The following is a 27,642-nucleotide window of genomic DNA, read 5'->3' on the forward strand; positions in this document are numbered from 1 at the left end:
GGAAGGTTGGTTAGGAAGGTTCAATCATTAGGCATTAATATCGAAGTAGTAAAACGGATTCAGCAGTGGCTGGATGGGAGACACCAGAGAGTACTGGTGGATAACTGTGTGTCAGATTAGAGGACGGTGTGTAGCGGTGTGCCTCAGGGATCTGTACTGGGTCCAATGTTGTTTGTCATGTATATTAATGATGTGGATGATGGGGTGGTAAATTGGATTAGTAGGTATGCAGATGATACTAAGATAGGTGGCGTTGTGGATAATGAAGTAGGTTTTCAAAGCTTGCAGACAGATTTAGGCCCATTAGAAGAGTGGGCTGAAAGATGGCAGATGGAGTTTAATGCTGAAAAATGTGAGGTGCTACATTTTGGTAGGACTAATCAAAATAAGACATACATGACAGATGGTAGGGCATTGAAGAATGCTGTAGAACAGAGGGATCTAGGAATAATGGTGCATAGTTCCCTGAAGGTGGAATCTCACGTGGATAGGGTGGTGAAGAAAGCTTTTGATATGCTGGCCTTTATTAATCAGAGCATTGAGTATAGAAATTGGGATGTAATGTTGAAATTGTATAAGGCATTGTTAAGGCCAAAGTTGGAGTATTGTGTACAGTTCTGGTCACCGAATTATGGGAAAGATGTCAATAAAATTGAGAGAGTACAGAGGAGATTTACTAGAATATTACCTGGGTTTCATCTCCTAAGTTACAGAGAAAGGTTGAACAAGTTGGGTCTTTATTCTTTGGAACATAGAAGGTTGAGGGGGGGGCTTGATAGAGGTATTTAAAATTATGAGGGGGATAGATAGAGCTGACGTGGATGGGCTTTTTCCATTGAGAGTGGGGGAGATTCAAACAAGAGGACATGGGTTGAGAGTTAAAGGGCAAAAGTTTAGGGGTAACATGAGGGGGAACTTCTTTACTCAGAGAGTGGTAGCTGTGTGGAACGAGCTTCCAGCAGAAGTAGTTGAGGCAGGTTCGATGTTGTCGTTTAAAGTTAAATTGGATAGATATATGGACAGGAAAGGAATGGAGGGTTATGGGCCGAATGCAGGTCAGTGGGACTAGGTGAGAATAAGAGTTCGGCACGGACTAGAAGGGCCAAGATGGCCTGTTTCCATGCTGTAATTGTTATATGGTTATATGGTTATAAATTTAAATGCTTAAGTTTGATTACATGCATAGATTGGTTGTTTGTCCATAATGAGACATTAGGCCCAGGAGTGTCTGCAAAAATGGTGACTGACAGAAAATGATAAAATAGTGGTAGTGGGGAGTGTGGAAGGGTGATTTTGTCAGTGGAGGTGTTGGTCAGCCTTACTGCTTGGGGAAAGTAACTGTTTCTGAGTCTGGTGGTCTTGATATGGATGCTACGTAGCTTCCTCCCTGAGTAGAAGTGGGACAAACAGTCCATAAGCAGGGTGGGTGGGATCCTTCCTTCATGATATTACTGACCCTTTCCGGCACATTTCTGTATACACACACACACACAGCACATTTCTGTATACAAACACACACACACACACACACACACACACACACACACACACACACACACACAGATCCTTGATTGCAGGTAGACTGGTGCCGGTGATGCACTGGGCAGCTTTGACTACCCATTGTAGAGCCTTCCTGTCTGCCTCCATGCAGTTTCTGGACCAGACAATGATGCAGCTTGTCGGGATGCTTTATCTTGCATATCTGTAGAATGACGCGAGTATAGATATGCGTGGTGCAGCTCTTTTCAGCCTCCTCAGAAAGTAGAAGCATTGGTAAGCTTTCCTGATTGTGTATAGTGTGTTCTGGCACCATACAAGTTTGTGCAAGAGGTTCTGCTCACAGTTTTCACAGCTTTGCTGCTAATTTAAAGGTAGTAATGAGAATAAGGCATGTCAGACCTGGATGGTGAGGGTCTTTTGATGATGAATGCCACCTTCTTGAAGCACCGCCTCTTAAAAATGTCCACAATGGTAAAGGGCGTTACACCCATGATGAAGCTGGCAGAACCTACAACCCTCTGTAGTCTCTTTGGATCCTCCACAATGGAGCCTCCTTACCAAGCAGTGATGCAACCAGTCCACCGTACATCTGTATAAGTTTTCTAAAGTCCTTGGTGGCATATCAGATTTCCTCAAACTCCTAATGAAATAGAGCCACCGTCTTCTTCATGCTTACAATGTGTTGAACCGAGGTTAGATCCTCCGAGATATTGACAACCAGCAACTCTCATGATGGCCCTTTGTCAGCCATACCTGGACTTCTTGTAGTATTCTGGATCAACAGATCTATCCTTCAGCAGACTGAAAATCTCTCGTTGATCCAGTGCTTATGGTTTGGATATGTTCAGTCTGTTCTCAAAAGCACACAGTCTTCCATCCAGATCTAGATGAAGATGATGATGACAGTGGCGTATTTATTCAGATCTGAAGGGAAATTCCCCAAATATGGCCCAGTCCAATAATTCAAAGCAGTCCTGTAAACATTCCTGCACCTCCCTTGACCATACTTTTGCGGTCCTCATTATTGGTGCTCTGGGCCTCAGTGTCTGCCTTCAGGGCAAGAGTAAACGTACAATCAGGTGATTGAACTTGCCGAAGTGCAGGAGTGGGATGGCACCGTAGATGTTCTTGAAGTGGTGTAGCCGTGATCAAATATGCTGACTCCACTGGTTCTGCAGATGACTCATCAGTGGTAGTTTGTCAGGCAATTCTTCAAGCTATTCTGGTTGAGGCCACCACGAGAATCAGAAAGGCATCAGGGCATTCTGTCTCATGGTGCTCAGTTCCTCTAGTTTCAGCTTGGCAGAAACAACAGACAACACTTAACTTCCAGATTGTGTAGGTTGGGGGAGTAGGTCCAAAAGCCGCTACTGAAGAAAAGATGGGGATAGGTAAACAGGACTTGGTGTTAGTATATCAATAGTTTTAACATCAACCAAGAACTTAGAGGACAGCTCAAAGTTAGCTCAAGCTTCCAGACAACAATAAACATTTAAACTTCAATAAGTACAATCAGAAGCCCAGAAGTCCTCATTGGCTTTTGAGATCTGATTTACCACAATGTTCTTCCTTCAGACTGTGCTCACCAATGTGAGCAATGCTGCCAAGTGTGTACTTATTTCATGATGTTCTAAGGAAATGCAGCGGACCTTCTGGTTGTTTACAAAATTGAGCATTTGACTTGTGAGGCCACTCAACTGAAGCAGCATGCAGGCTGGACCACAAACATTTGCTCCTCTGATGGATAATAGTTAAAACATTTTCAATTTCTGCATTAGATAATCAACTATGGACTCTAGTTCCTTGCAGTACTAGACTTGAAAACTTAACTTTTACACTTCAGCTTCACATTATTTCTTAACTTCAAGTTGACACTTGGGGACTATGCATACAATACAGTTTGTTTGCTTAGCAAAAATTGATGCATACACCATGAATGCAGGGGCATTATTTAAAACTTTATAAAACATTCTCTAGGCACCAATAATTACTGCATCCCAATTTGTCCAATACACTTTAGGATGGATGTGAAGGTCCTTGAGAAGCAGGAGAATTGTTACAGAATTGATGGATTTCAGCTACAAAGTTAGACTGGAGGAGATTGGGTTGTTATCCTTTCAGCAAAAAAAAGATTGACAGGAAAGCTGAGTGAGGTTTACAAGATCATGATTGGGTTTCACTGGGGTAAGTAGAGAGAAGCTGTTCCCATTAGCAGGTGGCTTGAGAACGAGAGACACATTTAAAGTGAAAGGCAAAGATGCAAGGGGAATGTTTCAAAGACTTCTTGGGTCAAACAGCATGGAAATAGGCCCCTTGGCACACTGTGCCTGTGCTGATCACCAAACAATTACTTACACTAACCCTAGTTGATTTTCTCCACATTCCCATTGAAAGCCCCCAGATTTCAACACTTACCCATGCACTAGGGGAAATTTACAGTTGATTTATATACTTGTGTGTGTATTTTGGATATGAGGGGAAAATGTAACCCCACAGGAAACATGTGATATCACAGGGAGAAAGTGTAAACTCCAGACATAAGCATCAGACATTAGGATTGAACCCAGATTGCTAAAGGTGTAAAGCAAAAGTTGTGCAAATCATGCCACACTGATGTACGATGCATATATTAAAAAGTGTGGAGAAACATTTCTTACTTGGAATGTGGCTATTATCTAGCACCCATTGTCTCTAAGGATAGTGGAAACAAGAAAAGAAATAGGATAGTTTTTTGAGAGAAAACAATGTAGGACTACAGGAAAGAGAAGGGTCATGAGAACAATTGAATTGCTTCACAAGAAGCTGTCATGAACTCAATGAGCCAAGTGGCCTTCTATGTCACATTGATTCTATTTCATGTATTATTCCTGGAGAGGTAGGCAATGCATGACTGAATAAGAAGAAACTGGATAAACATGAGACCATGTGGCAAACACAAGCATATTCAATTCAGATCAGTCACGAGGAAATCTGCAGATGCTGGAATTTCAAGCAACACACGCAAAATTCTGGTGAACGCAACAGGCCAGGCAGTATCTATAGGAAGAAGTACAGTTGATGTTTTGGGCTGAGACCCTTCGTCAGGACTAACTGAAAGAAGAGCTAGTAAGAGATCTGAAAGTGGGCGGGGGAGATGGGAAATGATAGGAGAAGATTGGAAGGGGAGGGATGAAGCTAAGAGCTGGAAAGTTAGGGAAGTCAATGCTCATGCCATCAGGTTGGAGGCTACCCAGATGGAATATAAGGTGTTGTTCCTCCAACCTGAGTGTGGCTCATCTTGACAGTCAAGATGAAATCACACTCAGGCTGGAGGAACAACACCTTATATTCCGTCTGGGTAACCTCCAACCTGATGGCATGAACATTGACTTCTCAAACTTCCATTAAAGCCCCTCCTCCCCTTCTTACCCCATCCCGTATGTATGTATGTATTTATTTATTTATTTGTTTGTTTGTTTATTTATTATGTTTTCCTTTTTTTTCCTCTCTCTCTCTTCTCTCTCTCTGTCCCTCTCACAATAACTCCTTGCCTGCTCTCCATCTTCCTCTGGTGCTCCCCTCCCTCTTTCTTTCTCCCTAGGCCTCCCATCCCATGATCCTCTCCCTTCTCCAGCCTTGTATCCCTTTTGCCAATCAACTTTCCAGCTCTTAGCTCCATCCCTCCCCCTCCTGTCTTGTCCTATCATTTCGGATCTCTCCGGCCCGAAACATCGACTGTACCTCTTCCTATAGATGCTGCCTGGCCTGCTGTGTTCCACCAGCATTTTGTGTGTGTTGCAATTCAGATCAGTGTACTGTTACTCCTCTTAATATTAAAGTCTGTCCCGAGCCTTATAAGCTCATCAGGCCGGTGCTTATGCCAGTTCCTGTGGCGTGAAGCGACTGAGAGTACGAGACTCTCCCCCTCCCCCCCCCAGATAGGACGCCAGTCTATCGCGAAGTTAACCCCCAGCATTTTGCTGGTACCCATTTTCAGCTGAGCGGACGAGAGCAATGTGTGGATAAGTGCCTCGCTCAAGGACACAATATGCTGCCTTGGCTGGGGCTCGAACTCACGACCTTCAGATCGCTAGCCCAACACCCTAACCACTTGGCCTCCTCTTAATATTGTCATTGTAAAATTAATTATTGGACAAAGTGGGTGCACTTCTGATAGAAAGACAGTCTGATTGTGTGTGTGGATGTCTGGTATCACTGAATCAGAGCGAATATCTAAAATGGCACTGAAACTTCATAAAACAGTTCTTGAAATAGTGTGTTTGGCAAAAATGAGATATATTACTCTGGTAAGCATTTGTCGTTTATGTAGTGAACTGACAGCACAAATTGTGGTGGGATACGATACTTATTTTGACAAGCTACAGTATTGTGGATGCATAAATGTGACTATATTTGGGATTTATACACATGTATAAATGTGCAGGTTGTGAACTTACTAGTTGTGCACTTGAATGGCAAATGGATCTGCATGGGAGCATTGAAGTACAAAGTTAGTCCAATTCCCCAATTACAGTAGAGTATCCAGTGAAAGAATCTGTGCCCTGTACTCCCCTTTTGATTTGACCCTCTTCTACCATCTTCACATCCTTTATGAAAAACGGAACTTTTATCCCATAAATACACACTGCAGAGCAGATGGGCATGAATAGTTTCATGCTTGGCACCATTGTACTCAACCATAGATATCAGATCTTTGGGATATTTGATAATAATCAGAACCTGGAAAGAACATTAGTCACTGAAATAAAGTGGACATCTCTAGCTCAGCTAAGTGAAGTCTGTGAATTATAAATTATTTCAGAGTAACAATGTTTAACCATACACACTGTTGAAGCAAGTCAGAAATTACTCACACCAATTGCTAATAAGGAAATGCTAACACTAGATAACAATCAGGACAATAGAAAACTGAAAAGAAACAGCTGAATTGGTAGTTTCCCAACAGCATAGAAGATCTCTCAGTTGAAGTGTTCATATCAGATTGTCCAAGATCATATTAGACATCTGAATGTGTTTTAGGTTTATGTCAGTTATTTATAAAGATGTTAGGGGGTAAAGTATCTAGTTAATAAATACTCATGGTAATATATACCTTTGCCATACCATAACCTCTTTTTGACCCCTTCATTACCATTGCTTGTCACATTGTTGTCCAATATCCATTCTTCAATAAGCATTACATTTTTCTATTGAACTAATGTGAAAAACACTCTTCATTCCATTATTTACAATCTTCATTTGAGCCACTGGTTTGACTTCCCCTCCTCACTGTGGTCTGATGCTGTCAAACTGTTAATAACCAAACCATCCCTTTGTGACTGAACTACCACCTCATTTTGGACTCTTGTAACATTCCCTTGTCTGTGGCATCCTCACCTCATTTGGTGCAGAAGTCTTAATTCATACCATTTTCAGCTTAGCATTGTCGCAGTATTCTCTTCACCAGCCATCCAGGAAGTGGATACACCTCATCCAATATTCTACTGCTGATGCACTAACTCCAATAAACCCACCTAGGTAATCAGCAGCATAGCACATCATTTGCCAGAGATAATAATTATACCGAGCACAGTACGAATTGAAGGAGTCTGTCATATCGTGTCAATGAGTGATTGACAGGAAAAGGGGATGTTTCTGTTGCAGAAGCTCCAGACAGTGCTAGCCTTTTCCTCTGTTCAACTGTCTATTACAATATAAAGGTGAAACACTGTGAATCTACAGAACCTGTCCAAGTTGGACAGGAGTTTGAATGATAGTCAGCTTTGGGAGTTTGTGACTGATTTCTTGTTTGAGTAAGAATGATGTGCAAGCAGTCAAGCTTAGTGTTATTATTTTTCACCACAAAAACTTGAAGTAGAGAGGTTTCCTGAGAGTACGAGGGATGGTTTAGTAGTGAGTAGTATTGTCTGATGTTGTACAGCATTATAAGAACAGTAAGCTCTCACCTTCGCCAAGAGAGAGCCGTTGGACCAATTTTCAAACCACTATCATTGGGCTCAGTACCTTTTTATCTCCATATTTATAGGATATGAACATTGCTGATGATGTTGGTATTGAATATTCATTGTTCTTGAACGGAGGAGGCAGTTATGAGTTCCCCACACTAGATTCACACTTTGCTCAGAATGGGCAGGAATAACACACTTTTTTTCATGGAGATGTGTTTTTACATTGCAGTAGTTTCATGGTTACCATTACTGACATCAGTTTTTTAAAGCTATATGCAGACTTTTGTTAAATGACCTGAATAATTTAAATGCTTGGGTGGCAGGATGGAGATACATCTCTACCAAAGGAGATGTAAGGCAGTACTTCCATCAGGTCACTCTTGGGCAAGGACTAGCACCAGGGTCACATGAAGCCATGGAAGCTGCTGGTGGATGATCATATGAACAAACGGTGCATATCACACTTCCTGGTTATGCAACCAAGAGTATTGATAATGGCGGAGGTCACCTATCATGTAAAGACACTGCCCAGAAGAAAAATCTGTAGAAATCTGTAGAAAAATGTGCAAAGGACAATTATGGTCAAAGACCATGATCACCCACATCTTACGACACCACACATAATGATGATGAAGTGAATTTAATTGCCATGGAGAGATCTGAGTACACGGCCATGGATCAATGTTCCAAAACTTTGGCAGGTAGTCCAGTAGCTTAACCAATAGCTTCTAAGCTAGAAATGATGAGACCATGGTCGTTGTCCCTGGCCCTGATCTGTGCTGATATCATTTGTATATATGTTAGGCCAAATAGTAGACTTGGCTCTGATGCCTCAATACAGTTCAGTAAGCTTACCTACACGTAAGACCTTGGCTTATACAAAAATTATCGGGCACAAAAAAGTAGTTTACAAGTTACCATGTGCTGATAGCTTGTAAAAGAAAAATAATGTTAATAAAGAAAGAACAACAAAAGAACAACTTTGATTTAGTTATTTAGGCTAGAAGTACCTACAGCAAAGAAAAAATCTGGTTAAGTAAGTAGTTAGTTGGTTGGAAATGAGTACATTTAAAATTCGTTTGCATAAATAACTAATCTTTCATCAAAGTACCCAAAGGAAAGAGTAAAGTTCAAAGAACATGTATTATCAAAATATGTATACTATATACAACCTTGAGATTCATCTCCTTACAGGCAGCCACAAAAACAAAGAAATGCAATGAACCCATTAAAGAAGACTGTGAAACACCTAATGTGCAAAACCAAGAACAAATCGTGCAAACAATAAAAATAAGCAAACAACATTCAGAACTAAAGTTCATGGAAGTGAGTTGACAGCCACAAAGCCAGTCATCACTACAGCCAATCCAGGAGCCTGTTTGTTGCAGGCCGCAGCCTCTGTTCAGCAGAGAGATGAGTAAACCCTGCTGAGCAGCAAGCTGAACACTGGCCTGATCCTTGCCCCCGGCCCTGGTACCCTGACCTTTACAATCTGGCCTTGCACTTAAATCGGCCAAACATTGCTCTGGGATCCAGGCCCTACCACATTGATACACTCTCAAGCCCAGACCCTTCTGCCTCAATTCAGACCATACCCAATCTTTCCAATCCGGCCCAGCGCATAAATCGGTCAGACATCAGCATGTTCCTCATTTTCAGTCCTGGGCCTCGCCACTTTAACTCTGCCTTCCCTCAGATCTGCCACTTTTAATCAGCTCCGTCTGATCCAGCAATTGGCTCATTCCTTACTCTCAGGCCAGGGCCCGGCTCCAAGATTCGGCTGTATTAAGCTGAATTACATCTTTGTTTTGATAATGTTCATAATAATTTTCACAAGTACTAGGTCCTAGGAGCATGATAAGTATTAAGCATTGTGACAAATCTCACTGTATCCCATTATTTCGCTCTTGGCTCACTTTGAAGTGAGGCTACCATTTTGATAGGAAAATTGAATGTCACTTGCTAACAAACAGAAGAACTTTACATGCTCAGGCACAAAATAATGTTGGAAGTAATCTGAGTTTGTACCTTTCATTTTGGTGTAAACACAATTTTCTGAGAGAGCTGCATTGTTATATTTCTCTAGAAGATTTGGTATGTAGAAAATGCAATTTATACCTTATGCAAATTGAGGAGCTCACTGTGGGAGTTCTAAGAGGTATATAAATTGCAAAAAGCACATTTCCTCTTGCCATTTCCCCTAATTTTCAAGAAATTTGTGAAAGGCATGTAAAAACATTTTCCACTCTAACGAGCAACACTGTGCAACATCATAGTGAAGTATGATCCTGTGCTTAGTAATATTGTCCTTTCATCAGTCAGAGACAAAAGAGCAAAACAAGTAGGAATTCATCCTCCACTATAGATGGTAAATCTGCAGTATGGCAAGACATGCCAGCTGAACTCTGCTTCTAGAAGTTCATTCCCATCAAGAGAACTTCTCCCACTCGTGTTAAATCATTCATGGTATAAACATCAAAAAGAAACAAACCATGTAATATTTATGCATGCATTCTATTTATGTGTGAACTGTTGCATTTATTTTCCATGCACAAGCTAAGATAGCTTCCAACAAAAAAGATGTACGAAGGGTGATTGATAAGTTCGTGGCCTGAGGTAGAAGGAGATGAGTTATTAACTTCAAACTTTCTGCATAATCACTCAAAGAGTTTAACTGTACATGCATGTAACAGGAGCTGTATAACTCATCTTATAGAAACATAGAAAATAGGTGCAGGAGTAGGGGCCCTTCAAGCCTGTACCGCCATTCAGTATGATCATAGCTGATCATCCAACTCAGAACCCTGTACCTGCCTTCTCTCCATACCCCCGACCTGGCCTCAACTGTTTCCTGTGGCAGAGAATTCCACAGGTTCACCACTCTCTGTGTGAAGAAGTTTTTCCTAATCTTGGTCCTAAAAGGCTTCCCCTTTATCCTCAAACTGTGAGCCCTCATTCTGGACTTCCCCAACATCAGGAACAATCTTCCTGCATCTAGCCTGTCCAATCCCTTTAGGATTTTATACGTTTCAATAAGATCCCCCCTCAATCTGATAAATGCCAACGAGTATAAGCCTAGTCGATCCAGTCTTTCATCATATGAAAGTCCTGCCATCCCAGGAATCTCCTTCTATCTTAGGGCATAAACTTATCAATCACCCCTGCTGTGGACCACTTTCTGGAGGTCCAAGACACAGACTTCTACAATCTGTATGCTGCACAACTGCTGGACTAAGTTTGTAAATGTAGGAGGGGACTATGTTGAAAAATAAATGTACTAGGTTTTCTAAAATTGATTCTACCTTAGGCCATGAACTTATCAATCATCCCTCATATTTCCTAAAGTGAATTTTTTTTTCCTCTGTGTTCATGTTAACAGCCAAACAATAAATTATAAGGGGAAAGTTCGCCGGTTTTAGTGGTACCTTTGTTTCTAAACTAGCCTTCTCGCCTTCAGGCTGTTTAATTCTGCAGTATCCCACAATTACCCAACTTCTTATGCTCCTGTTGGCCAATTCTTCTGTTCTACTTGTTGCATTACTTTTTTGATCTGATACCATCCATGACCCATTAATTTTAAATGCTCACAGCTAATCTTGTCTTTTCTGTTTCATTAAGTGCTATTGATGCTGTCTTGTCCTTGGCTGTAATGCCTTGTTTCTGCTCTTTGTTCCGAGTGCCTCATGGCCATCGAGCAGTTATCAGCAACACTCGTTTACCTCAGACACACTGTTAAAGGAAATAGATCCCATCATCTGTTCAGCTGCTTCTCAGCCTGCATGGAAATGAGACAGAACATTTTTAATTTGCATACATAATGCAAACTGTTCTCAAAATGATTTAATATATCTGATTTTCCCTGGAGCCGTTAAGTATATTACTTGGTATGAAGAGCAATTGAAATATATCTGCAACTATTTTTGTCAATAATTTAATATAATTTTCATTCTATTTTGTCTTGCCCCTGGAGCAAGCATAGCATCAAAATGCTTTTATGTGTAATTTGCAGATTATTAGATTATTAAAAGAGGTTTGTTTTTATTTGTATTTCAGTTTATCTATTCTAAAGGACTAAAAACAAGAGAAACTTCCCATGCAGTGTAACGTGCAGGCATATTTTGTGTTACCTTATCCTTCCGCAAAGTTGTACAAAATAAAAATAAACTTTGAACTTGGGTATTAAATAATTTGGGTTCTTCTATTTTGGTATTCTAAGACATGTGGGCTGCAAGGTTAGCAGTTGTTCTGTAGAACAACTGATTGTGCAAAGCTGGAAAGGTGCATTATATAACTGCCCTCAATGGCCTGGACTGTGAAATACACAGGCTATCAAAACCTGCTGATTGTACTGTGAACATTACCAGCAGATTCTTGGATGTAAATGTCATTGGGGTAGGTTGTGGTGGCCCTGTCATCATGCTTAAAAGGGCATGTGAATCTGCCGTTTACTTTTGAATGCGTTTCACTTATGCAAGAGAAAAATTGATTGCATCTTTGAATAACTGCAGTCACAACAAGGTAAGCAACCACAGATTGTCAGTAACATTGACGATGTACTGCTCAGTGAGCGGCAAAATCACTCGAGATCCTGAAAGCTCTCTATTGGGAAGCTGTTGGACATGTGCACGGTCTAAAGATGCTGCGTTGCTCTTATATGTTGTGGCTTGCAATCTATTTGCTTTCCAGACCTGAGCCTTCGTATTCTCATTATTTGTCAACCAGCAGTTTCTTTTACCAGTGAGCTCCCTGGCTGCAAATTCTGACAAAGTTTGAATCACATGGCTATGTTTAATTTCCAGCCCAGTTCTTCTGCCAAACACTTATTTGTTCAATGACCTTCCAGAAGGCATTTGTTTAATGTTTTAGTGATATTATTGCAAGAATAAGCAAGTGCAGTAATATAATTATGGTGTCTCTGCTTATGCTGATAAAACATTTTCAAGTAAATTGCGAAGATCAGAGAAGAACTCAACCCAACAGTAATATAACTGAAATATTAAACAAGTGCAACTATACATGTGTACTTATGGTACCTTGCACCAGTACACTATACGCTATGTAAAAACACATATTCTATAACTTGGCAGCACATGGCGATTAATTTCAAACCAATGACAGTGAGGGCTACTGATTGGAATCTTAAAATATGATTAAGAAACAAACAGTTGGAGGAACAAGATGGACTAGTGAATACATCTCCCTACCACGTGGAATAATGTGAATACTGATGAAAGAATTATCAAAATTAAAAGAAGAAGACAGCAGTAACACAGGGAGATTGTGCACCTGGAGTGCGTGAAAGATGGCTGCCATAATTGCTTTGCTATAACCTTTGATGAACCAGGAGGCTGTCAGGATTGTGGATGAATCTGGAAGATGTGAGTCAAAATGTAAACTGACATTCAACAGTTTGCTAAGTGAGAAAGAAGGTCATGGAGAAGATGAAGGATCGGACGTTCTCAGAGGGTGGGAAATAAATAACTCAGAGAACAGAAGTCCTGACAAGATTTATTAAAAATTCAGCATGCATTCTTGATCTCCTTTTATGGTTTAGAAACACAGCTAGTAGATGTAAATTGGAGGAAATGGAAGAACAGTTCATGGCCTAGAAAGGCAGAAAGCTTTGTTGGTGAAGAAGTTCACGATAGTACATGCTCTGGACACAACGAGAACGCAGGAAGCTGTTCTGATTAAGGCACTGACCATTCAACTGCCTTCACATCCAGCCTCCAGGGATTGGAATCAGACTTGATGCATTTAGCTGACAGAAAGAAAACAATGAAAACTTGACTGGAATAAACTTGCACAGCATCTGCCAGTAAGTCACAGGGTCCACAGGAAAAGAACTCCCCTGAATATGGACCAAGCTGCATACTTAACTGTGACCATTGGGAGAAATACTGGGAAAAGATATGGACCCTCAGAGTGTTATCTTGCCAATAACACCCATGCACCATCAATTTGTGGGACATGTTACTCAGAGACTTGGGCTATGAGTAACGTGTGTGTGTGTGTGTGTACGTGGGTGCATGTGCGTGCACGCGTGCTGTATGTGACTGTTAGTACTATGTTTTGGACCTTGGCCCCAGAGGAACACTGTTTTGTTTGGCTGTATTCATGGGTGTTCATGTATGCTTGAATGATAATTAAACTTGAACAAAACGGAAAGAGGAAGATGAAAGACCAGGGTGTGAACATACACAAAACAGCCGACGTAAGATCAGAGAAAATAATTATTCACACTAGGAAATATGAGGGGATGTTCAAAAGAGAAGTGTGAAGCAGGGAAAGTGGCAACTGCCTTCAGCCTGGTGCTAGAGGAAGTGGTGGAATAATGTTTAACAGATATTCAGATCAGGACAGAAAGTGGATGGATATGGATCATGTGCAGGCTGATGGGATTAGTTTGATTTTAAAAACGTAAACAACAGGAATTCTGCAGGAGTCCTGACGAAGGGTCTCGGCCTGAAACATTGACTGCACCTCTTCCTAGAGATGCTGCGTGGCCTGCTGTGTTCACCAGCAACTTTGATGTGTGTCGCTGGGATTAGTTTGATGGTCAGTACATACATTGTGAGTGAAAGTGCCTGTTCCTTTGCTGTACTGTACTGATCTCTTTGCTTAATTTGCCTTGTAATATGAAAGTAAATATAACGTGGACACAGATTTGAGTTTTAAAGTGTAATTAAGAAACAGAGTTTCATGAATGCAAGACATAATAATTTTTATTTGCTTGTAGATCATAATACCAAATAGATTGTTCAGTTTATCATCAAACAGCTTGAGCTTTACCAATAAGAAGTTTGCATCCAACAACAGGACAGTAATCAGCATGTGGCTTAATTTCAATTACAGTACTTTAAAGAGGGTTTTATATTGTTGTAAAAGAGGAAATGTTAAACTAATAGGTGCATTGTACAGTTTAACAAGTGGCATTTTTCCCCGGTTAAGAATTCCTAAACAAAGGAATGGGTTCTCCAGTGGGTTGAGAGAGGCATTTCCCCACAAGACTTGGCTCCATCTGAAGTCCAATGAGAGAAGGCAGAGCGCAGGTGTGACTCTGCCCATCAGTATGTCCAGAAGTGCAGAAAATGTGCCAATTTCTAAGACTTGCATCCATGCGAGCAGCAGATTGCTCTTCAGAAACCTTAGCATCGCCCAGCAGTGTTTGGATTGTTGTTTCATGTTGCTGCTGAGGTGCAGTTGAGTGTAACTGAAATAAAAACACACATCTGGAATTTTGAGCATGCCAGTTTCCACCTTTGAAAATAAATTGTGTGCATATTCCACTCATCTTTCATTGACAAATTGTGAGGGAGAGAAAAGAATGAGACAGTCAAGGTTTAAGTTGATACTGAAAAGGGAAATAGGGAGAAAATGTAAAAAGCAATGTCTTACTAGATGCAGGGCACAGGGTACTAACCATCATAAAATACTGCAAGATAATAGAAGAAACAAAGTACTGTGGTGCCTTTTTCAGGTCACATCATAATTGTTGGATAGTTGAAAATCCATCCACTTAGTTAAATCATGTACTTCTAGGGTAACTTTTTATTCTTAAGCTGTGAGCAGTCATGCATTAATTGTGACTGTCAAATTTCTCTGGTCTATTATCATTTCCTCACCCATCCATTCAACAATGGACAGGATTGTGCCCTAGTCCACGTACTTGTCTACCACAGATCTCAAATGCTTGTTGATCCGCTAGTAGTTCTCCTCAGTGTGTTCACATAACCATCAAACATTTGTGCTTCCTGACCTTTGGGACTAAACCAAGTGCTTTCTAACATCATAAATTAATTTAACTCTCCTCTATTGCTGGCAGTAAGGTGTCAATTTCATTTACTTGGGTAAAGCATATAAACAGCTGTGCAAATCCTGATTGCTAGAAATAATTCCACAGAATCAGAAAGGACATTCTCTTGGGAAATACTAGCTGATTGATTGTTTATATAAAGGAGCTTTAGAAATTTAAAATTTTAAATTAAAAGCAAAGTCACCTGGATTTTCCTGAAATGTAAGCAATGTTTCAATGCAGTCACTCTTATTTTTTTCATGGAAATCTGCTCAGTTAAAGCTGAGTATTCTTAGTCATTAATCAAAAAATAATATACATAATCCTAAATAAAAGAAGTGTGCTGTTGTGACTTTGAATGAGCCATATGGAGTGCAATCACTGTAGATGTAAAAGGTCTTCATTCCACCCAAGCGGATATTCAGGGGGAGACTTAATGGAAGACTCTTTCCTGGGTGAATTTCTCAGTGGAACTCAGAGTACTATTGGGTATTTATGCTCATAAGAATAAAGGTAACAGAAAGTGATTGAACATAATTTCAATTGTTACAATAGCATGGTTTACTTCAATATTTTGAGTGTAGACACATGATTCCATTGAATTTGATGTTTACAATGAGAGCATGTCTTCCCCTAACAAGACACCTCTGAATATTCAAACACCTTGGTTAAGACAAAGTAATTCCTGAGGATGGTCTAGAAGCTTCTGAGGACGATGATCCCAGGCATTCAAAGTTAGTGTTGTGAGAGACAAATCTATGCATACACAAGTACCCAACTGTTGTTTTTGGCTAAGCGTTAAATAATTGGGTTTGATATAGACCATAAGACATGGGAGCAGAGTTAGGCCATTTAGCCCATCGAGTCTGCCCTGCCACTCAATCACGGCTGATCCTTTTTTACCCTCCTCTGCCCCACTCCCCAGCCTTCTGTCCTTAACTTTTGATGCCATCTTCAATGAAGAACCTATCAAGCTCTGCCTTAAATATACCTGGCGACCTGTCCTCCAAAGCTGCCTTTGGTAATAAATTCCAGAAATTCACTACCCTCTGGATAAAGAAATTTCTCTGCATCTCTGTTTTAAATGGACGCTGCTCTATCCTGAGGCCGTGCCCTCTTGTCCTAGACTCCCCCACGATGGGAAATATCCTTTCCACATCTGCGCTGTCTAGGCCTTTCGACACTTGAAAGATTTCAATGAGATCCCCTCTCATCCTTCTAAATTCCAGGTCAAATTATAGGTCAATTAGCATAGCTGCATTGTCTTTACATTTGACCAATGCATACGAGAATGTCTTATGATTATGTGAGTTTATAAACCATACCACTTAAGTGGCCACCTACTGTCAGCCTGCAGCCAGATGTCTTCAGACGGTGCTGATTCATGCAGCTTTGCTTTTAATTTCACAATTGATTACTGCATTCAGTGTACGTTTTAAAATAGTTCATGGAGACTGGTTGTCATTTATATAAATGACTACTATATCTTAAACTTCATACCTTGACGATGGTTGCTTCACCCTAACACCTGCAATGACTTGTTACCGTAATCACCAACTTTAAATTTCATTTTCGAAAGCAAGTTAGCACTGTTGCTAATCACCAGCAATGCATTGAGCTTACTCGTGCAATGGTATTAAACTCAATGAATCGGAGCTGGCACCTTCATATTATGCACCAATAAAGCAAAGGATTTTTTTATGTTCTTCAGAAGGCCTTGGACTGAGAAATTAAGTAATTAGAATGTATTTTAAGCAAATCTAGCAAAGATTTGTTCTGTTTTAAATATGTTGCTGATGGAATGAAAAATAGAGCGGTTTTCTAAGGGCAATCAATTCTCATCTTTGAACAATAATGAAATTCTGGTGACTACATCTGCATTGAACAGAATCATTTACTATATTTTCTCAATCCCTACATGTAGGAATTTCAAATTGAAAAGAAATCAAAATAAAATTAAATACATTCATGAATTCAACATTTAAATACAGTTATCAGTTCTTTCAGATATTATATGTTTAAGCAGATACAGGCTTATTAAATTTGTATTGTGATCAAATTTCAGTCAGATCTTTCCTGCATTTACCAAGAACAGAGAAGAACGTGCAATCTCTATTAAATTATTCAAAATTAATAGTAGCTATAATATGCAATAAGTGTCACAATGTTTTAATATAATCTATTTTGCACAGCCAGTAATGCTGTTATTAAGCACTGAGAAGAAGCTTGGTGTTGAATGATGTAGCATTCACGTTATATAACAGGGTTTTGAATTACTTGAAAAGTAAAATCTGCAGATGATAGAAATCTGAACAGAAACCGGCGAATGTTGGGGAAAAAAATCATCAGGTCAGGCAGTACTTTTGAGAAAAAAATAAACATGTCAGGTCAGTGATCTCTAATTGGATCTCAAAATGTGAGAAATTAATCATGATTTAAGCTGTAGACTGGAGAAAGAGGGGTAGAAAGAAAAGAGGGAATAAATTTGATAAGATAGAGTCCAACTTGTGCAATCTTTGAGAGAAAAATTAATACTTGTTCATTGTAGCTCATCTTTCTGGAGGAATGAAAATTAGGAAAATAAATAAGGGCACTCGAGGAAAAAATACTGAAACCTAGATAAAGAATGTAGAATTGCTGGAAATCTAAAGTAAAAGGGAAAACTGCAAACACTCAGCAAATAGTGTAGTGTGGAAAGTGAAAAAAAAATAATAATCTCATTCCCTCAGATGACATCCAGCTTCATAACTTCCCAACCCTGCATGATCCAGAAGTAAGAATGTCCTGGAAAGCCCATTGTTTCAGTCTGCTCTTGTCCCGCCAAATGTATCTCTTCCTGCCTTACTTCTCCTTTTCTCAGTTTCTTCACTTCAATATCCCTGGCTCCTCTGATGCTTTTTGTCACCTTTCCCCAGGCAGCTCATCTTCATCCTCTACATTTCTAGGATGGATTGATGACAGTTCACTTCTTTTGAATTGAAGCCCATTCAGTTACTCTCCACCACTAAACTCCTAGTTGAATTTTTTCTTACAATGAACATTTTTTCCTATAAATCCACTCACCCTCCACAAGTAGCTGATGCAACAATGGGAGTTCGTGTTCACCAAAGCTCATTGTGATATATACAGAATAGTCCTGAAACAACTGGCACTCCTGTACACTGTTGATTGAATTGTTGCTGCTTCCTACACTATTACATTACAGTATTTTTGCAACCAGATCCCACCTTCCTCCCGTTTTTCATGTGGTCCATATCTGACTATTTTTCCTTTCTTGACTTCCTTACCTCCATTTCAACCAGTGCCTATAAAAAGCCCATTGACTTCCACAGCTATCACCCTTACTCCTGCTCCCACCCTGCTTCCAAAAAGGATTCAATTCCATTCTCCCAGTTTTCCTATCTCATGTGTTCTGATGTTGAGACTTTCCTCAGAAATGCTTAGCTTCCTCTCTCTTTCCCTTCCATGTCAGGGTGAGAGGGCACTCAGTCACATCCCCTCTATCTTCCACATCTCTACTCTCATGCTTACTCCCAGCCCGAGCATAGCTATGGTTTTCTTCTTCTTCTCATGTTGCAACCATAGCCCCATATTCCACAGATTATCAGAATCAGGTTTATTATCACTGATATTAAGTCAAGAAATATGTTGTTTTGTGGCAGCAGCTCAATGTAAAATCATAAATTTACTAAAAATTACAAGATAAGTATGTAAAACAACTTCAGTGAGATTCTACTACCAGGCACCTCTCACACCCTGCCCACTTCTCATATTTCATGCTGACTATTTCATTTGCAAATCTCTGTTTAATCATGTATCTTCTCCAAATGGTACCCTTCTCCCTTGTATTTTCCCATTCAACCACAGAAGGTGCAGTCCATGCCATTTCATCTATTTCCTTCACATTCGCAAGACTTGTACAATCCTATTAAGTGAAGCACCCTTTCCCTTGTACATCTGCCAGTTTAGTGTATTGTGCTTGGTGTTCATGATGTAGTGAAACTGAATGAAGGTCAGGAAACCACTTTGCTGAACATCTCAACTTGACTACCACAGTGATCCCGAGCTTCCAGTCACATGCTACTTTACTTTCCCTTCTGACTCTTACACTTTGACCCCGTGTACTCATCCAATGATGTCCAACATAAACATGAAGAACAACACTTCATCTTCCATCTAAGCACCTTGCAGCCACTGGGATTCAACATAGAATTTAAATATTACCATTACCCAGAAATTAGAAACGGTTGATTCTGATGTAACATCATTCTAATGTAACAGCTCAATTTTTCTCTCTCCACCAGATGTTACCTGATCTTTGGGGTATTTCCAGAATTATCTTTCCTTTCAGATTTCTAGCAACTGTTGCATCTTCATCTCACAGAGTTTTTGTTTCTTTCTATTGACTTCATTCATATACTTGTATGTAAGACTCGTTACATCTAGTGGCATGATCTCGGGGATGGCGCCTCCTCCCCAACCAAACTTTAGCACTCTTGTTTGGGTGTATGCTGCGTGTTGTGTCCCCTGTCTAACATCAGAATCCTGAAATAACATTCAGTCCACAATGTGCGATTAAACAATTAAGATTTGATATTTATGTATGTGGTTAATAGAGAAACAAAAGAAAAGGAAAACAAATAAAAGGCGCCAATAATCTCATAAACATGTCCAGTGCACAAATATTGGAGCTCATGGATTCCCTTTCACTGATCCTCCTTCGCGAGTCAGCCCCTGGGCTCCCGCCCCAACCCCAGGCCCAGCGGGTCCGGCCATCGTCTCCTCAAGCCAACTCTTCTCTCTTCATCCTCCTTGCGCCTTCTCCCCGAAGCCTGTGCAAACTAACAGCTTTCACACAGACAGAAAGAATAACATCTATCCCAATTGGTTAGCAAATGAATACAAGTCCCGTTATCACTAATTATAGCCCAAACATACTGCTATAGAGAACCACCGTCTCAGCAGTTAACAGTCCAGAGAAGCCATTTTATTCACCTTAGCAGTAACATAAAAGAAGAAAACCTTACATGTATTTGGCACCCTCCAGATCAACTATGATTTATAAGCATTTTTATCCCTCTCTTAGATGGCACTGAGAACAGATGTGTCATCAGGACAACCTAGGTCTTCATCCTATCATGTACATTCCCTTAGATCTCTTCATCCTTTCCTCTTATTCCAACTTAAAACCCACTTGATTTATCACTTTTCCAGTTCTGATGAAGGATCATCGAGTGAAATTTTAACTCTGTTCTTCACTCTAAAAATGCAGCTTGACTTACTGATATTGCATCATTTTCTGTTTTTACAATCAAATTATTTGTTGATCTCCTGCAAAACAGAAAGTTGAAGTGTATATGTGTGTTTTGACAGGAAATAAATCTGAAGTCTTTCTCCTTTGCAGATCTGCGACAAGGAATGGCACTATTACGTTATTAATGTTGAGTTTCCTGTAGTAACATTGTACGTGGATGGAGTGATTTATGACCCATACCTGGTGACAGATGACTGGCCCATCCACCCGTCACACATTGATATGCAGCTAACTGTTGGAGCTTGTTGGCAGGGTAAGGTCATTAACTGTGGAGAACAAGTAAATGTTGGGTAGATGCTTTGATTTCAAGAGAGATTCAATATGCTCACATAGCTGTACCAGCTCACCTCAACACATATTTAGATACAAAACAGCTGTTTTCTAAAATAATTGAAATCATTCATTTCTCCTGTTTTTTTTTAAATCACCATGGTCCATTGTGTTATATAATTCACTGTTCCTTTGGTACTATTATATTAAATGTATAATGATTATATAAGAACGTTGACAAACAAAGGCTTCCTATTGTAACCATATCTTGATTAAGTTTTGGTTGCTTGAATCTCCCTGATTCTTATTATTTACAAAATATGCAACAGGATGCAAATGAAATTATGCTAATCAGAAGTGATATTCCTCTGTATGAAAAGTTGCATAATAATGGTACAGGTTGGCCAGCTGGTGGCATAGTGGCATCAGCGCTGGACTTTGGGGCGGAAGGTCCCGAGTTCGAATCCAACCGGCTCCTGTGCACGCTTTCCATCCATGCTGGGTTGAGCGTCGAGCTAGCAACTCGACCTCGTAAAAAAGAAATTGCCTGCTACAGAAACATCAACAGCAAAAAGTTGATGGCCTATGCTGTCTCGTGAGTTTAAAGGCAATTTATCTTTCTCCTCTCTGGTACAGGTTGAACCAGGTCCCAGCAACAACATCCAGCATCCTACTTAAGTGGTGAATGGTGATGCCTAGTTTAATTGATTCAAGAGTAAAATGTTGAAGATTCGGTAAATCTGAAATAAAAATAAAAGCCTGTTAACATTTAATAGGCCAAAAAACAGCATTCATGAGGTGAACATAGTGACTGTTTCAGGTCCATAACCATTCCTCAGAACTTACATCCTGAACCATTTACCCATGATCACATTTTTAGTTTAACCAGTTCTTCCCTCTACCCCATTCAGGACTTTGGCAATTTGTTGTCCCCTGAGCATGCTTTTACTGAGTTTAACAAGCTACTTCACCTCAAAATTCAATCCTGTAGTGCAGACTTTTAAACCAAAGAGCCCTAGCACATCATGTACTGAAGGAAACTGCTTCCTCAGAGAGCTGGAAGAAGCTAATATTGATCTGTTTCATTGGGCTATTTTGCCACCAGTTTCTGAATCTTTAGAAATTCTAGCCTTTTACCTTTATATTTTTACAGATAGGTGACAGATCCAAACCTGAAACATTTTTTTTCGATATAAGATTTACTGCCTGATTTAGCAAATGTGTCCAGTATTTAATTTTTAATTAAATTGTATATAAATTGTAGATAAATTTTAACACTCTCCATTCCATTCTCTTTGAGATTACTTAAAGTTTCAGAGAAGTAATTATCGAATTGTTTGGTGTATCTGTTTGAAAACAGCACCAAATGGAAACAAGTTAGGCATGTGTCAAATAGTGGATTTCTTGTAATTTTAAGTGTAAGAAAAATTCTAGGGAAATAATATTTTTGTTTCCCATTCTCTGCTAATACCAGTCATTGCCTTTAGCTGAATTCAAACAATTATTCAAATTCTAGAGTATTTTAATTATTTTGAGAGAAAAATAAAGATTATTTGGAATGAATAGATCGTATTGACTTACAAAGTCTGTTGCTCAAATTTTCAGGAAGTAGTATGTAAAGTTTTTGAAGCTTTACTGATACAAATTATGGCAGCCTATCAGCAGACAAATTTCAAAGTGTATAATTTATACATTTTTGATCACAATTCTGCTTTGTATCTTTGAATCACTGCTTAAAATGGATATCCAGATATCATTGTCTGACTGGTATTTTATTTTTCTCCAGATGAATTAAACAGTGTTGTATTTTAAATAGACTGGACAATGATCAGACTATTGACTAGTACTTTCAAATATTGTGGGATTCCGTCCATGTTTAATTTATGATTATTTCCCCCCAAAAAATGTCCTATTTATATATCCGTGCTCTATTCGGGAAGATTGCCATATGTTTTTATTTTGTTTTATTGTTGGCCATATTTATTGCATATCCTTTCACACCATCACTTTTGTGTTAAGGGTATTTAAATATCATATGAGACAGCGCTACTGGAATGACAGAATCCAGCTACAGTGTTCATTTTAGACCTTCATTTTTAGGATCATTTAAATCAGTAGAGTAGACTTCACAAATTATGCTTCAGCCTGCTTTGGGGGCTAATTGATTGAACTTTTATTCGGTGTAAAGATTTCATGTTTTCTTATTTACACTTTAACTAATTGGTTGAATGATTAATGTAAATGAAGGAAAGTGTTGCCATAGTAACAGATAGTTAATCAGCGATACAGATCAATTCTAATAGCTGTTGGATTGTAAAGAAGCCACTTTTGAAGGAAACAGTCAAGATCTGCTGAATTTTAGATAACGTACAGCTTCAGTTATGGAGGGAGGATATTATGAGCATATTATTTTTATTCCACTGTGTATAACTACATGCTGAAATTTGGAGTAGAGCTTTAGGGCTATAATTAAATTAAGAGTTTTATGTTTAACCTTTGGGATTATTAAAGATTTACCAGGTGGAGTGCAGATACACTCCAGCTAACAATAAGCAAAGGCTTGTTCCTGGGTTAAGTCTTGAAATGTTAAATCTGAAAACAGTATCATGTCAAACCCCAACCCATCCCTGCATCTCCTTCCAGCCAAAATTAAAATGACCCTAGTGCAGAAATGGTGCAGATGAAGAAGCCTTTAAAGTATTATAACATATAATTATGTACAATTACAGCCATCAGAAATATCTACCAGGGCTATAAAATGCAGAAAGAGAAATAGATTAGAATAATAGGGTCAGTCAACATGCAGACAGGCCTGTTGGCCCTCTGGAACTATAGAGATCGTTGAGCACCCTTTTACTGTAATCCCAGGTTTAGTCTCCCTTTTGTTATCAGCTCCCTTTTGTTTCTACAATTACACTCAATAGGGGCAATTTACAGCAGCAAATTAACCTACCCAACTGCATGTCTTTGGGATGTAGGAGATCAAGAGAAAACCCACTAAGTCACAGAAAGACTTTGAAAACTCAACACAGAGAGCAGGAGAGGTTAAGAATAAACCCAGGTCACAGGAGCTGAGAGACAGTGACTCTGCTACCTGGACCACTCTGTTATTCACACTCCACTCATTATTTGGGCATCCGTTATAACTGGATGTGTAGTACCATTACTGAAGTGACCTCTTGATTGTGCACCACTGTGGGTGTTTTTGGAATTCACCTCTTTGCCCTTAGGTTAAGGAGGGATAAAAAATGAAAAATCACCAAGCTTCTCTTTGTGATTACTTTGTTTATGGATGAGGTAATAAGGGGACTGTGGGAGAAATTGTGACTGGAGAGCATGGTCATACCACTTGGACAAGAAATGGAGGAATGGTATCCCTTATGAAACTAACAAATAAGTGAGTAGGAAAATGGGTGAAGATAATCCAATGTAGAACAATCAGAAGATACGTACCTTGGGAAGGGTGAAGTTAATTAAATATAATTTACGTAAGGCATTAACTTTGATCTCCATTCTACCTGATGAACATAAATCAAGCACGCAATCTCTGTGGTTCAACAGCTCACTTATGGCAAGAGAGAATCCTAATAAACAATAAAAATAGCAATAATTAACATAACAATTCCATAAGTTTAACCAAATAATAAGTATAAAATTCATAGAAGTTCAACAAAAATATGGAAAAATATCCACATTCATCATCTTTCTAAACCTCACTGGCTGATTTTTCTGGGGTATTGATTGTTAAGTAATTAAAGAAATGTCACACATGTGCAGGAATATCGAATTTACAAACAATTCAGTCAAGAGTCAATTACTACATGAAACTTCTTCAAATAATGAATTTGTTATGTCTCTCTATTACTGTCACAAATCACCAATGCTCTTAAGTCATCTAAGTTGAGAATTTTTTCCATTAGATGTTATCGTATTTATTAGAAATATTGGGTCACCTGAGGGGGGCATGAATTCCATAACCACTTAACTCTGATTCAATCAGTTTGCTGTTTGCAGAATTCTGTTTGATTGTTGGTGCCTGCTATGGCGAGCCGCCACTGCAGCTAAAAATCCCTGCAAACAGATGTTATTGAACACAAATTATATTTAAGGGTTGTTTTAATCATACAGCTACAGAACTGGTTGAAATAAGTATGTGCATTTTTGTACAAACATTAACAGTATCAGTTAATGTTTTATTCTCACAGTATTACATTTAGCAAAACATTGGTTCTGCTCACTTTAATATCTGTCATAGTAAGATCTGACATTTGTAACAAGCTGTTAGTGGGAAAAAAAACAAATATAATTTGCAACTTTATGAATATTTTTGAATTCTCCCAATACAGTGAAGTGACACAGAGATTTATGCAGTCTGTAATCTATGTAACACACTCATCTTGACATAATATTATTTCAGGCAAACATTTGACAGTGCTCTAAAACTAGATGCCCAACCAGGGAGAAAAGAATAGAAAATAAATCTCAGAGGTCCATCAACAAAATAGAGAATGCTAAGTAATGTGCATCATGAAGTGATGGGCACAGCTGGAATAAGGTCAATAATGCTAATATGTCGGCAGGCTTGCAACCTTGTAATGATTTCTCATTGAGCACAAGGATTTGGAAATCTACTCTTGGGAGTATATTTTCAAGAGTATGTTGAGGTGCAGGTGATTAGATTAACAGGCCATAGATGAAGAGTGGATAAGGAGCAACTTGCGTTGTCAGTTCTACAGTTGATAAATCAATGAAAACATAAGATATTTATAATTCTCAATCACTTTACTAGGAGAGGGCACAAGTTCATTTTGAATGAGGGACAAGTCCTATGAGTGTAATGCACACTTGAGGTTCAAGATGTCATCTATGATAGTAGAGGCCTTACAACAGAAAAAAACACACATGCAAAAGAGTTTTATCCCCAAATTCCTGCTATTGTAGAGCAGAGATGGTGATGGAAAGGTTTTAGGAGCAGATTAGAAGAGGAACGGAGAGGAATGCAAGGTAGGGATGTTTTGAGGGAGCAAGGATTGAAGGTGGAATGGGAAAATTGAACATTGAAGGTGAACAGCGACCATTTGAGTAGGGACAGGAAATCATAGGGGTGGTCCTAATTAGGTCAGCAAGAAGTCAATGTGGGAATTTGGAGACAGCTATTTACAATGAAAAGTTAAAGAAGATGGATGGAAAACCTACATGGGAAAGATGGATGCCTCAGACTCCATACAGTGCTCAAGGTTAAGGACGGGCACTTTAACTATCCAAAAGAAGACTAAAGCTTGCTTCAGAGTTTGAGGTCTGTACTAATTGTGGGCCTCATTAGGTCATACAAATGCTGTCTGTTGGTACTGCACTTGCTCACTGGCACATCATAAGTAGATAACTAGACTAGAAGTTTATAGGAAGGTTTCTGGAGCACAACATGGATTTTTGATCAAATCCTTATTTTTAACATATAAGAGTATTATGCAACATAACAGAACTTCCTAAGATGAACAATGGAGCATATAGAATTCATAGGGAGCTGATTATCCCTGGTTTTTGGAAAGTGAGTCAGAAAAGTGGAATTATGCGATGAGAATAGAGTACTGAATGGTATTGCAGTATCGGGGAAGCTAGGAAGGGAAGTTGTAGATAGACTTGTTTGACAGTTAGTAGGTACTACATTGCCATATTAATTTGACTGGACACAAAGGTAACATGTCAAAGGCAATAGGTCACTACTGAGGCCGAACACTGGCAAATTGGACTAGCTTGGATGACCATCTTGGTCAGCATGAACCTGTAAGTCGAAGGGACTGTTTTTGTGCTGAATCGCTCTATAGGGTCACTCCGTAGCATCAATTATTTGGATCTGTGATTTATAATGGCCGCTGAGTCACTCATGCATATCTGTGGCACGCCAGTGGCTTCAAACACATCACTTGTAGATGGTGCATGTCAGCTGTGAATAAGTAACAGAGCCAGTGCCTCACAGCGCCTGAAACTGTGATTCCGGTCTGACTCCTGTTGCTGTCAGTGTGGAGTTTGGACATTTTAGCGGTCAGGAAACAGCAGAAGATAACACTTTCTATCTTTCATCCAAAAATATATTCTTTACTGACACCTAACATTGTGCTAATGTGTAAAGGATCTCTCAAGATTTAAAATTCAAGGTTGTTTATTGTCGTTCTTCAGCGCACAAGTGTATAGGAGAAATAAATGAATGCTACTCTGGATCCAATAAAACATAAAAATGCACAATAAGCATAAAGAACGCAATAAAGAAAACAAAAATACAATAAATAACTTAATTGAAGTCTCTTGCAATTATGAATAAACTATCCGGGTGCTTTTTTGTAACGAGCTGATGATACTATAAAGTTCTCCAGTGCAACCTTTTTCCACTCAATGGGCCAAAATACTAAAATTAAAAACAAAAATTGCTGGAAAAACTTGACATCAGTGGGGAGAGAAATAGGTCATGTTGCAGGCCCGTGACCTTTCGTATGAACATTTGCTTAGCCATGTGAGATAAAATAACAAATAGTTTATTCCAGCTAATGACCTTTAACAAAGCAGTAGATCATCTTGTAGCCATTTGAAATGAGCTGTGAAATGTGACACCAGCAAAGCAGTCTGGTTGTTTCAAGACACATCCTTCCAAATTCAAACAAAGTTCAAAGTAAATTTATTATCACTTACCACCCTGAGATTCATTTCCTTGTTGGCATACTCAATAAATCCATAGAATAGTAACTAAACAGAATCAATAAAAGATTGCCCAACTTGGGCATTCAACCAGAGTGCCAAAGACACCAAACTGCAAATACAAA

The 27,642-nt window shown here is 39.2% G+C and overlaps 1 protein-coding gene across 1 annotated transcript in view; it reads left to right on the forward strand.

Moving 5' to 3' along the window:
- clstn2a (calsyntenin 2a) overlaps nucleotides 1-27,642 on the forward strand; it is a 578,564-nt gene that overhangs the window by 497,878 nt on the left and 53,044 nt on the right. The window contains exon 10 of the mRNA XM_072254628.1: nucleotides 20,648-20,810. Coding sequence (XP_072110729.1) covers nucleotides 20,648-20,810 — 163 coding nt within the window. The remainder of the gene's footprint in view (nucleotides 1-20,647; nucleotides 20,811-27,642) is intronic.

This window comes from Mobula birostris, chromosome 4 (assembly GCF_030028105.1).
Source record: "Mobula birostris isolate sMobBir1 chromosome 4, sMobBir1.hap1, whole genome shotgun sequence".
Taxonomy (NCBI): Eukaryota; Metazoa; Chordata; class Chondrichthyes; order Myliobatiformes; family Myliobatidae; genus Mobula; species Mobula birostris.